At 54.1% G+C, this 13293-nt stretch overlaps 1 protein-coding gene across 4 annotated transcripts in view; it reads left to right on the top strand.

Annotated features, from left to right (window-relative positions):
- The first annotated feature begins 373 nt into the window (after positions 1-373).
- PLEKHD1 (pleckstrin homology and coiled-coil domain containing D1) overlaps positions 374-13293 on the top strand; it is a 30640-nt gene continuing 17720 nt past the window's right edge. For all 4 annotated transcript variants that reach the window (XM_037832441.1, XM_037832439.1, XM_037832440.1 and 1 more), the window contains exons 1-2: positions 374-1016; positions 13137-13230. In XM_037832441.1, coding sequence (XP_037688369.1) covers positions 868-1016; positions 13137-13230 — 243 coding nt within the window. In that variant the 5' untranslated portion in view covers positions 374-867. The remainder of the gene's footprint in view (positions 1017-13136; positions 13231-13293) is intronic.

Raw genomic sequence — 13293 nt, 5'->3', positions numbered from 1 at the left:
ACCTGCGGGGCCGGGAGGGGCGGGGAGCGGCCGCTCACAGTGATTGAGCCTCCCTGGGCGGGCGCTTCAGACTCACCTAATTCTTTTTTCGCCACCTCGCTGCCCACTGAGGTCCAAGCTTCTCCATTTTACAGGTGAGAAAACCAAGGCTCACCGCGAGTTCACCGAGCTGTATAAGGGCTGGTTGTCCGTCAACAATCCCCTGCTCCTTCCCCCACCCAGAGGCGAGTAGGCATCTGCGGGAGTGACTAAAAGCACATTACAGAGCAGTGTGGTCTCAGTTTGGATATAGACACTGCACGCGCGAGGGGAAAACCCGAGAGTATTCGGCGCGTGCGGTGGGAGTCGGGAATGCTATGGTTGCAGCCCCCAGGGCAGAGCGCGCCGCCCGGCCCCGCGGGACGCGGGGAGCCCTGCCCTGCAGTCGGCGCCCGCTCTGATTGGCGTTCCCGGCCGGCCTCCAGCCCGGCTCAGCGGCCCCTCCCAGCCAATCGGGGGCACCAGAATTAGGGCTGCCGCGGGAGGGGGGTGCGTGCCGCCGGCCGGAGGCTGAGCCGCCCTCCCCGCCTAGTTCCCGCCGGGCCCTGCCGCAATCCGGAGCCGGGGGCCGCAGGCTGCGCGCCGCGGGACCACCGCCGCGCCCCCCTTTCGCGCCGCGCTCCGGGCCCCGCGCGCTTTCATGCTGCGCCCCTGGGCAGGGGTCGCTCCTCATCTGCGCTCGCCGAGAACTCGCCTCCACGGCGCCCGAGCCGCCCCGGGACGCGGCCTCCGCGCAGCCTGCGAGCCGCCAGCCCGCGCTCGCCCGGGGTCCCGCATCCCGTCCCGGGAGTGGGTGGGTCGGGCTGGGGACAGCCCGACTGAGGCAGGATGTTCACGTCGAAGTCCAACTCAGTGTCGCCCTCGCCGTCCATGGAGCAGGCCGACTCGGACGCGCTGGACATCAGCACCAAAGTGCAGCTCTATGGGGTGCTGTGGAAGCGGCCTTTCGGGAGGCCGTCGGCCAAGTGGTCCCGGCGGTGAGTGCACCCCTCGCGCCCCGAGAGGACCGCCGGGGGAGGGAGTCCCGGGCCTAAGGACCCCCTCCGACACCTTGCAGTCTCTTTAGTGACCTTGGGCTCGCCCCGGAAGACGTGGATCCTAGCCTTGGCTGGGGTCATCTTTGTCCCGAGGGCTGGGAGGGACGGTGTCTGTGTGCCTGTGTGTGAATTCGCTGTGGAATGGGCCTAACTCCCGAGTGGGGAGCTTGGGGCTGGCTGAAGAAATCGCGGCCATGGAAGAAGCGCGGCTGGGTCAGGTTGGGACAGACTGCCAGGGAAGGAGAAGCCCCATTTCTAGCCAAATATATTCTCTTGGGACCTCCAGGGCCAATTTCATCTTCAGCCCTCTGCGGGGTCACCAGAGGACATACTTTGGCTGGGGTGCGGGCCTAGAGGTGGGGCACGGGTGTCATACCTTACCCTCCTCGGCCTCCCGCCTCCCCCAACACACACTGAAGGAGCTGGCCAGGACCCTTCTGAAACGCTCAGGCCAGGGCAGCAAAGAAGGGCCAGAAGAGTCCCTGCCCGCACTTGGGGGAGAGATGTTTGCAGCCCTTCCAACAGTCTCCTGAAATAACAATAATAATAATAATGATAATAATAATCATCTGGGCCTGAGGGAAATAGATTCCAGTGCTTCAGCCGGAGGAGCCGGAAAAGAGTTGACAGGAACTGAGAAAGGTGGAGGCAGGGATAGGAGGATGGATTGATCCTGTTGGGAAGGACTGATCCTTTTGAGGGGGTAGTGGGGAGTGCCAGAGGAACCCAGAGCTGGTCTTTCAGCACCAGCTTCCTGGCTCCCAACTCAGAGAAGGCGCCCCAGATTTCTGTAACCCTTTTGTGCTTATACATGGGCTAGGAAGGTTCACAGCCCCAAGTCTGCAGGAAGCTCCCAGTACTGGCTTCAGGTGGTATGGTCCGTCTGGGCAGATTTTCCCCCAAACCTATCAGTTTGGAGGTTTGCCTCCTGGGATGGCCTTCAGAAGGAAGACCTTATGGGGTCCTTCCCTGGAGGTATGCCCCTGCCAGAAAACAAGGGGTGGGTCCAGATGAGCTTTGGTCCCGTTCCCACACCACGAGTCTTCTGCTTGACAGAGGGGGCTCAGATGTTCCCAGAACCACAGATCATGTGAATGTGGTAGTGGTTGGTTCTAATGTCCCATTTTGATGAATAATTTTTCTACAAGATCACAAATCAAATGGAACTGTGGACAGTGTTTCACATTTTACATAGCTGGTTTCATGTACTATTTTAGTTCTGCCAGGTTTCTCTTTGGGATTTGATGAGAAACAGGCTCTCTGAGTTCCTCCAAAGTTGAGCTTATGTTTGATCTCCTAAATGGAGGCTCAGGGCAGGATGGAGAGCATCTCCTGAGGAGTTTCCAGCATTGAGCTGTTTGAGGAGCAGCCTTTTCTCGACCTGGGCCCTTAAGTTGGAGTAAGGAGGTTGCTCGCAGATTCAAGTACCATCAGCAAGACTGTCCCCCACCCCCAACCCCCATTTCTCTTCTTCCCCAGCTGCTCTAGGCAGCCATCAGTTCTGGCGGCTTTCCCTGGTATTACCTCTGGGTCTTGTCATCCAAGACTTCCCTTACCAGGCATTTTCACCTGATTGCATCCCTAGTAAATGCTTGGGGTCTGTGACCCCAGGGTATATCCCCCAGCCCCTTATTCCCAGGACAGGTACAGTGGAGGCCTGGCTTCACCCGCAACTGGGCCCAGGCCTGGGAAGGGTCCAGGGTGAAAACTACCAGCTAAAAGCATAATGGGGGAGGGGGGTGCTAAGAGAGGCTTACAGAGCTTTAGCACCCCCCACCCCATGCATCTCCATCTGCATCCCCACAGCCACCCAAATAATCATCCAATCTAAGTCAGAATGGTGTGCATGCTCTGCAAATACAGCTTCAAGCCTCCTTCTGAGCAGGAGGTCACCTCTGTTCCCCTTTCTTTATAGGAATTCTGGAACTGCCTCTGTACAGACTCGCTCCCTTCTTAGGATTCAGGAAATAACTAACATCCCACCTACCCACTCTAGGTCTCTGTCCATGTTTACAGTTCTAGGGACACATAACACACACACACACACACACACACACACACAATTTGACTTTTGATCAACTACAGAGCTGACCAGAGAGGGTCTGGGGGTGGGGAAGGCAAGATTCTACATTCAGCCCCCTCTCACTTCCTGGTAGGGCCCCTAGGTCTCAGCTCGCCATTTGTGAAGTGGAGTCTCTGGCCTCAGCTAATTGTCAGCCACAGGAAGTGATGGGGAGGGGGCAGCTCAGGCCCGCCACTGCAGAGCCTGGCCATTAGGGCGATCGATGCCCTGGCTGGGGCAGCTAAGAAGAATGGGAGGGGATGCCTGGAAAGGCTCTGGCTCCGTGCTGCATAAATAACGAATGGGCATAAATAACGATGGAAGCAACTGTGGCCGGCTGGGTACTGTAAAACCTCTTCCGATCAGGGTGAATGTGTCTCCCGCCCCCAATCACGCCAGGGTTCTGCTGCTGCTGCCCAAACAGCCCTGCCTTCCTGGTGTGAGAAGATGCCCTTGAGCTTACTTTCCCAAAGACAAAAAAAGGGAAGAGAATTTGTCCAACACATTAACTAGCAGAGATAAGAGGATCTGGGAGAGGTGTCTGGGTGTAAGGTTTACGACTCACTCTGTCTTCCCCTTAATCCATGAGCAGTGGAAACGCAGATGCTGTCAGTGAAGAACCAAGCAACTCAGAGCCAAGGAAGAAAGGACGGGGGCAGGAGCTGAAGTCTCAGTCCCGATCTGTGACAGCACCACAATGGGGCTTGCTGGGCCACCAGGATAATACTTTCCTAGTGTTTAACACTTTCTCCAGCTCTCTAGCCCTTCCTCAAGCCCCTCCTGAATATCTGCTCCCCAGGCAGAGCCCCTGTTGAGAAGGGCCCAGCCAGTGCCTTCCCGCAGCAGGGGCCTCAGTGTCCCTTCCTGACCCTCCGCCTCCTAGATGCAAGGTGGTCATTGGAGCCTGAGCCCAGCCAAAGACCACCCAGAAGAAGTTTCCTCTTGAGAGACACTGAAGTTGGAAAAAGGGCAGCTCTATGCCTCAGTGGGGAAAATTCATGATATCCACTGGGTGCCAAGGTTGCCACGGAGACAGGGGCCACAGTTCCCAAATCTCAAGCCACACAGTCTGATAGATACCTGTACAGATGTGGACAGATTGTGTGTGCAGCTAGTCACCATACAGAGAGAGGCAGGGAGGCTCTCTTCCCTGGAGGTTTGGAGCCTGGGTGTTTAATCTTCAGCCCTGAGGTAACCCTGCAACACTGAGCCTTCCCAAAGGGCTGAGGGGAGGGTCCAGCAGGTCACCTCCAAGTCTCCAGCTCCCCCTCACTGTCTGGGTTTTGCTCTCAGTTTCCAGTTCAGATAGCGTTCCCCATAGCTAGCTGTGCGAGATGTCCCCTGAGCCCAGCTGTGGCATTGTTTTATAGCTGTAGAGGGCGCCTGATGGTCCCTTTTAAAAGATAAGACAGCTGTGTTCTTCAGACTCCTGTGCAAGTGGCAGCAGAGAGGGGAGGGTGGGGACAATGGCCTGATGGAGCCAAGGGGCAGAGGTCTCCTGCTAATGTGTGTGGGAAGGTGGGGGCGAGTAAAGCAGGGAGGCCTTTTCAGCATTGATGAAAGGGCGGGATTTGGGGATGGTGTCTCTGCCCCCGGAAAAAGAGCAATGACCACCCTAATTTATTCTGAAGATTTCATAGTGTCTTTCACACACTGGCTCCACCTTCTTCTTGTTCCAGAGCTGTTGTTCTCCCAAGCCCACTGGTAGGAAAACCCGCTGATAGGAAAATGGGGACACAGAGGAGGGGTGATGGTTCCCTGTCTGAATTACCCCAGCTCATCGCTGTTACTATCACCCTGCTCCCTCCTGAAGTGGTGGCACTAAGATAAGGGTCCTTGGGTTCAGGAGATGGGCTCAGTCTCTGCATCACACCACCATAAAATGCAAATAAAGTGAAATAATAAAATAAAATAATAAAGTAAATTATACGAAATGAAAATGTAAAAAATAAATAACAAAATAAAATAATAAAAAGCATTAACTCAGGCTTCAGTGGGCCCACGTAATGATTCACCTGGACAGAATTGTGGAAGTTAAGCATATAAATTGTGCAAACAAGCCCCACTTCTCATCCCTGAAGAAGCTGCCCTTAGCAGGCTTTGGATGTTCTGTTTGAAAATGTGTCTCAGCTGTATTGTTCCCCACCCCCAAGCAAAAACACTTGTAGCAATTCAGTTTTCTTATGTCCAGGACTTGAAAATAATAAGGCAGTCTCTTTTGAGACCAGCTGTAGAGGTAGAAAGTGAATTTAGGCTTGGGTGGGGGGCGGGCTCTGAGTTCCAGTCCCTGCTCTGCCAGTGACTGGCTGCGTAACCCAGGCTGAGGCACAGCCTCACTGGCCAGCAGTGTCTCACCTGCAGAACGGGGCTGGGGTTCTAGAGGTGCCATGAATCCACCACAAGGGAGTGGGGAGCAAGTGATGGGGCTCCAAGCACCTCCACCCACTTCAGTGGGTGCTTCTGCGCTATTATCTGTTTTACATATCATCTTGGTTGGCCAGGGCTGCTGTGACAAATACCACAGACTGGTTGGCTTAAACAACAGGAATTCATTGTCTCAGTTTTAGAGGCTGGAATTCCAAAATCAAGGTGTCAGCAGGCCATGCTTTCTCTGAAGTCTGTAGCATCATGGTGACTTGCCAGCAAGCCATAACTCCACCACTGCTCCGTCTCGTGGCCATCTGTCTCCTCCTGACTTACTGACTGTGTCCAAATTTCCTCCGCATATAAGTACTCCAGTCATTTTGGATTAAGACCCACCTTGATTCCGTTTGGCCTCATCTTACCTACTAACATTTTCAAAGATCTTATTTACAACTGAGGTCATTCACAGGACCTGGGTGAGGACTTGAACATGTCTTTATGGGGAGCACGAGTCAATATATAACATGTTAAGCTTGCCCTCGTGATGTTGCATGGAGAATTCCCTGGACTTGATGATCTCTCCATGAACTCATCCAGCTCCCAGGTGGGATTCTTCTGTCCTACCTCCTCAAACCTGATGCCAAAATAGGAACCATAGACAAAGATGGGCATTCACTGAGCACACCAGGCCACCCAGAATGGACAAGAGGGGGCACAGGCTGGGGGCTGTGTCATTTCTGCCTTCCTACTGCCACTTCTGAAAAGGACCCTTCTGAAAGGCTGTTCTCTAAGATTTACCTGCTCTCAACCCCTCCCCCCAACCCATTCTCAATGTCTGAGGGGCTCGGAGACTGGGTGCCAAGGCTGCGTGAAGCTCCTGGGAGCTAGTCTTATTCTGGGTGCTTGTGCCTAGGGAGGCTGACCTGCTAGACTGGATGTTCCACCTTCCTGCAAAATATGACCCATGTGTAACATGTGTTTCTGCTGGGCTCTCCCTGACCCCTTGAGAGGGATAAGATTGGCTCCAAGATCTAACCCTGTCTTCAGAGGAAGTCTAAAACCTGCACCATGGTTTCTGCTAATCTCAAGAGGTTCTAAACTCTTGTTTCCTTGGTTTATGGATTGATGTGTTGTCAGTGTACACAGTCATTGTTACACAACCAGACATGTAACTGAGATATTTCCTCAGTTTCCCCCACTTTCCCTCCCAGCCACCACATGCATACACCAAACACTCACACAAGTTATTTGTGGGTATGGTAGACTGTACCGAAGCTTTGGCTGGGAGAAGAGTGGAGGTGGCATTTAAATCAGAGCAGTGCAAACGGCTTCAAACTGCCGGTCGGCTCCTTGTTTCTAAAGCCCTGCAGACACCCTCCCACCCTAGTGGAGATCCTGCCTCTTGACCCTGTAGAACCCAAACTCTTGCATCTTCCCTGGATCCTCTCTCCTCTGCCCTCACCATTAGTCCTCTCCACTGCCCTCCAGGATTTCCTTAGAACTCCAGATTTCACACTCTGTTAGGCAAAGCCCTTTCCGGCTCCTACTTCCAAATTTAGTCTTTGCCTCTCCAGATGCTGACAGAGCTCAGCAGAGTGGACCCACCCAACATAGATGGTGCCTGTGAGTCTAAGTAGCATTTTTCCTCTGCTCCAGCTGGACCCACTGTGAGGTCAGTGTGGACAGTCAAGCTCTGATTGAGTTCTTGTTGCATTCAGAGTATTGAGGAGGGGTGACAAGGTGGGCACAGAGCTCAGGAAAATCCCTCCTGGGTTCCCTAGCTCGGTCAGTGGCACCTTTGTCCACCCTGGCACCCGAGCTGGAGTCAGGATCATCGTGTCATCCCAGACTCTGCTCTTCCTCATCCTGCCCCTGTGTAAATTATTCAACGAGCCCTGCTGATTTTTGCCTCCCAATAACTCTGATTTGCCCCTTTGCTTAGCTGTAACCCCACTCTAGGCCCTCTCCCTCTATCTAAAACTAATCTGACCTTACAGATGCCCCGTTTGAAACTTCCACATTCTGGTGTATGCTTCTTTCTCTAGTCTTACTCCACCCCCTTCCCGACCCACCACTGCCCACCTCCTTTGCACTTATCTGCCAGTAATACCAGACATTTTAATAACTTTGAACTCACCATTCTTTGCATATGCTGTTTCCTCTGCCTGGAATGCTTCTCCTTCTTGCTCCCGTTCTTACCTTCCTAAGGTACCCCTATTCATTCTTCAAAACCCTGCTCAGTTGTCACCTCCTCTCCAAGAACCCATTTGGCCACACTCCCAAACCATTCATTCCTCCCTCCTCTGCACTCTCCCTTCACCTCAGACAAACTACAATGTTGCAGTGTATCCTGGTGCTTGGCAATTTTCCCAGCTCCCTCACTTACCAGCTGTGTTATCTGGAGCATATTACTTAATCTCTCTGTGCTCCAGTTTCCTCCCTTATGTGAGGAGTGAATGAGTCAACACATAATGTTACAACAGTGCCTGGCACAAAGGAGGAGCTCAGTAAACTTTACTTATTTTTTGAATTATTGATTTCTACATTCTGTTTCCTGCCTTCAACTAAAAGCTCCATAAGGTCAGGGAATCATCATCCCCCAGGGCCCAGGATAGTGCCTGGGCTCTCCTGCCTGCACTTACCAGGAGCTTGCAGTCACCTTGCAGAGATAAGCTCTAGGTAGACAAACAACACTTCCAGGTCACATATGATGAAGAGAACCAGGCATTGCAGGCCACCGCAGTTGAGAACATGGGATTTGTCAGCAGAGGGGCTCACTTCGGGTACCAACTCGGCCACTTACCAGTTGTTTAATCTCCGTGTGCCTCAGTTTCCCCACCAGTGAAACAGAAAAAAAAAGTCAAACCTTCATCTCAGAGTTGTGGTGAGAGATTTAAATAAAATAATGCCAAAAAACACTTAGTAAAGTGAGCGTCTTGGCCCCTTGTAAATGCTCCTTAATCTAGAGATGCAAATACTGTTCTTCAAGGCCTGAGAGAAGAGGCAGCCAGGGTGGCACAGACCCCTTCCCTCACACACACACACTCTCCTGCCCCATGAGACAGACAAGGAGGGTCATATGGGCTAGGGCAGATGGACAAAGCTCCCAGGACTGAATTTGGGCCTGGAAGGAGGGGTGGGCTTCAGACAGGAGGGAGGGGTAGACTCAGGAATGCGTCATATGTTTGGAGGACAGGGAGTTGGCCAGCTGGGTCGGAGCCAAGAGCTCCCTCCTGCAGGAGCTGTGTGAGCACAAATGGAAAGGAGGTCAGGGGAGGCTGCGACAGCCAGGGAACCTAATAAATAACAACAGATCACGTCTAGTCTTTATGTGAACTGACTCATTTGATTATCCCAGTAACCCTGTGAGGTACTGTTATTATCCTAAAGTTACATATGAGGTACCCCAGGCTTAGAGAGATTAAGTGATGTGGCCAGGTGACACAGCTAGTAAGGGCAGCATCCTCTAACCCATGGCTACTCCAGCCTTTATACGTCCTGCTCTGCCCTTCTGTTTCCTGCCCTGGCCCTGGTCCTGGCACAAAGGAGGGAGAGTTCCTCAGGCAGTGCGGCATAGTGAGTAGGGGCAGCGACTGTTGTCCACGGTTCCAGTCCCAGCTCCACCTCTGTCCTAGCCCTGTGACCTTGCACACATTATTTACCTTCTAAGCCTCAGTGTTGTCATCTGTAAAATGGGACTAAAAAGCCCTACCCCATCACCCCTGCCCCCGGGGTGGTGGTGATGTGGATCAGATACTCCGATGCATGTAGAGCAGTTAGCACAGTGGCTGACACCTGGGAACAGCTCAGGAAAGGGTGATTCTCTCCATCCCAGGCACAATCCAGCCAAGCTCTGCAGGTCCCAGAGGATGGTGGCGCCTGGCTTGTGGTCAGAATGAGAGAGTCTGGGGACAGGAGCACTTTGGAAGATGGGGCAGGAAGCGGGAGTATCCCTCTGTGCAGGGGTCCTGGGCCCCCAACTGCTGAGAGGAAGGCAGAGCATTGTCAGGTGGGAGCAGCGGGCCATCACTGAGACAGGTCATAAGCAAAGCCGACGCTTCAGGGCCTGGAAGTGTGCTTGCCAAACGTGCCCTTTGTTGGGTAGTATCCAGCCAAGAAGTGGCCCTCCTCCTCCAGGTCCATGCCAGCCCTCCTCTCCCGCCCCCCACACCCACCCACACCAAGCCAAGAACAGCCGGCATCGGGCCAAGCTTCACATACATGGCCTGTGGAGCTTTCATGATCTCTGTGGCCCCCAGAGCCCCTCAGCCCCTGAGGTTTGACTGGCACAGAGCAAAGGCTGTTCTGGGACGTCCATCCTCCCCTGCCTCTCTGTGCTTTCCTTCGTAGGGCAAGGGGAAAAGGAGAGACGTGACATTTGGGGCCACTTCCTGTGCACCAGGAAAGTGCCAGGGACTTTACATGCTTTCATCCACCTGGTCCTCTCTTGCCTGCTGTTGAGACAGTAGCCTGTATCGGATGTCCCTGCCTTTGCCCTGACCGTCTTTTCTCAACTCGGCAGCCAGGATGAGCCTTTGACAATTGTCACTCCTGCTGTAACTCCCTCCAGTGGCTGTCTCTTTTATTCAGAGAAAAGGTTAATATCCATTAGCTGCGAGACTTGCAGTAACTCACTCACTTCTCTGCTCAGTTTCTGCACATGTAAAATGCAGGGAGCACCAGCCTCACGGGACACTGGCGAGTGTTCAGTGCATTAACAGAGGCGGTGGCTTACAACAAGCGAGGCCCCTGGTAAGTGCTGGAGAAACACGAGCTTTATCATTAGCATTGCAATAGCCCCCAAGGCCGCCCACTGCCTTCTCGCTCTGTGCAGCCATCCGCATCCTCTCTTTGCAGTTCCTTCCTCAGCCAGGCACTCTCCCCACCTCAGGCCCTTTGTACCTGTGGCTCTTCTGCCTGGAACGGTCCCCCTCTCAAATGTCAGCTTCTACGAGGCCCTCCTTGACTGCCCTCTCCCTCATCCCCTCACTCCCAGTCCCACTGCCCCTGCAGTAGTTTCCCCCATAGCATTTATCAGCATCTGGCACATGACTTCTCTCTCTATTTACCGCCTGCCTCCCACTACACACACGCTCTGAGGGGGTGGAGACTTTCATCCCTCTTGTTCACGACTGTATCCCCCACGCTGAGAATGGTGCCTGGCCCAGAATGGGAGCTTGGTAATTGTTGAATCAACGAATGAACAATAAATGAATCCTCGCAGCAGTCCCAAGATATTTGCAGCCCCATTTCACAGATGAGGAAAGAGAAACTCCACAAGGCTGGGAGCTTGCTCAAGGCTGTAGCTTGACAGAGAGGGTGTCCGACTCCAGAGCCCCTGTCCTCTCCCTGCTCATATGTCCAGTGGTCCCCTAGGTCCCAGGCACAGGGCTTTGCCCTGAGTGGGGAGGGGCTTCAGGAGGAGAGGGAGGACCAGAAGGTATTTCAGAAGGCATTGAAGGGGAAGAGCGGGGCCCCAAGAGGCAGCCCCATGTGGCTCATCTCTTACCCTCTCCCTACCGGGGATGCTCTTGACCATGAACATGCATCATCAGCTCTCCTGGGTCCTCTGAGAATTGGCAGAGTAATGAGCACTTTGATGCACAATCTCATTTGATCCTCACAACAACCAGGTAAGGTAGGTGTTATTACCCCCATTCTACAGGTACAGACGCCAAGACCCAGCATGGTGAGGTCCCCAAGGCCTCCCAGCTGAGAAATGGCAGGTCCATCTGGTGCCAAAGCCCATGCTCATATCTACCCTGTGAAGTTCCCCCGGAACAGGCAGGGAACTGCTGCCGCAGCCCACAGGACTGAAGGAGTATGGCCCCTGTCCTCCATGAGCCCTTTGCCCCCTTGGGACAAGATGAGCACATGGGGTGTGGCAGTGAGCGCTAAGTGCCCAGTCAGCAGGTGCAGGAGGAGCTTGGTCATCCGTGTGGGCTGGGCTGGTCACCAAGGTGAGAAGGGCTCAGCCAGGTGACGAGTTAGGGGGAAGGCATTGAAGGCAGAAAACCACCATCTGTGTTTGCCGAATCCTGCAAGTCCTAGTGAGGTGGGGGACAGCAAGCTCAGAGGTTTGCCTGGAGCACAGAGAGGCCAAGGGCAGAACTGGTGGGAAAGCTGAGACAGTGGACTGGGATGAGGTGCTAGAGGGCGCAGAATGTCACCGCAGTTCTGCAGCGTGTGGTTATTAGTGTGCTCTTTCCCCACAGGGGGCGGAGAGGCCTGGGAAAGAGTTGGCAATCTCAGGGTGTCACCCCTGAGCGGAGTCCACCTGGCTGCATCCGCTACCTGGCTGGGCAGGGAGGGTCAGTGGAAATAAAGAAAATGGGTTGGCGTGAGGTTTAGACCAAAGCTGAGCTTCACGTTCCTGGGGGAGGCAAGGTGGCAGCTCTCAGCAATCCTGGGTGCTCTCCCCACAGCATCTGTGATCTCAGGAAAGAACATGTGGCTGGTAGAAACTTCCAGAGCTTCCCTGACTTCATTGTGCCCACCAGAGACTTTAAGCCCCTGACAAGAGGGCACTGATAACCAGGGGTGTGCTATTAAAGTTTAACTGGGCCCTTGCAGGGGGACGAAACACTATTTTGAAGCATTTGGTGATTTTCATGGTGTAAATCGTCCCCCGATGGCTTATATTGGGCTACCAAGGCGAAGTCACTGAACACAGAGGAGGGAAGAGAGTCACTGTCGGCTCAGGAGAGCCCATCTGAGCCGGCTCCAGCACACCACTGTTTTCAACTCCCCCATGTACACGTCCACCCTCTGTCACACACACACACACGCACACACACACGCACTCATACACTCAACAGCTTTCAGAATCTCCACCACATTCTTGCATCCCATCACCACAGCCAGTGGGTGAGCAGGAGCCCTGGGAGGAAGGAGCCAGCCACCCTGGGTCCCTGAGCCATGGGGCTTTGAGGACCAGTCGGATCTTCCTCTGCAGAGCGCTTAGTGTCTTGTCATCGTCAGCCCCACTCAGTCCCGAGACAGTCCCCAGGCTGGTCCAAGTGCTGCACATGTTGGCATCAAGGATGTCACCTCCCCAATAGCCAGAAAGCACTGAGGTCGCAGAAATCCTAAGTTAGATCTGAGTCCCAGAGGGAGTCTGTGGGCAGTCTGGGACAAAAGGGAGTGCAGGTATTTCAGTGTGGGGTGCCTGTGGGCTGCAGACCTGGCCTCACCTGCCTGGTACCCCAATTCTATTTCATTATCGGCCTTCGTGGTTACTTGCCACTATACCCATCTTGGAATCTTGTGTCTCCTTTCCCTCCTTCTGCCTCTCCTGGGGCAGACCCTAAGTGACTGGAGGTGACGGCTCAGGGGGCTGCTGGTACCCGAGGAGAAGGGCTAGGGCGCTGGTGGTTCATGGGATGTGGAAGCAGCCAGACCCGGAAGCCAGTGTGGGCCTCCCACTTGCGCTGCCCACTGGTTCGAGGGTCAGGCTGCCTGGGAGGGTGGGGAGGGCTGCTGCGCAGCGAGACTTTATCCAGATGTGGTGAGGATGAGTCTGAGCTGTTGTTCCCGTGGGTTCCCCACGTGAGTCCAGGGCCCCCAAGGGTGGCTGTTGAATTGAGAAATGTCTCGCCTTCTCTCCTGATCTCTCCTCCCCATTCTTCCTGTAGGTTTTTCATCATCAAAGAGAGCTTTCTGCTTTACTACTCTGAGAGCGAGAAAAAGAGCTTTGAAACCAATAAATACTTCAATATACATCCTAAGGTGAGGCAGCGTCCCCCCAGGGCCATGGCGCAGGCGAGCCTGGTGGGGACAATGGGGGGCGGG

Source organism: Choloepus didactylus, chromosome 4, assembly GCF_015220235.1.
Source record: "Choloepus didactylus isolate mChoDid1 chromosome 4, mChoDid1.pri, whole genome shotgun sequence".
Classification (NCBI taxonomy): Eukaryota; Metazoa; Chordata; class Mammalia; order Pilosa; family Megalonychidae; genus Choloepus; species Choloepus didactylus.
Note: the sequence above shows the minus strand (reverse complement) of the source record. Positions and strands in the feature narration are given on the sequence as shown.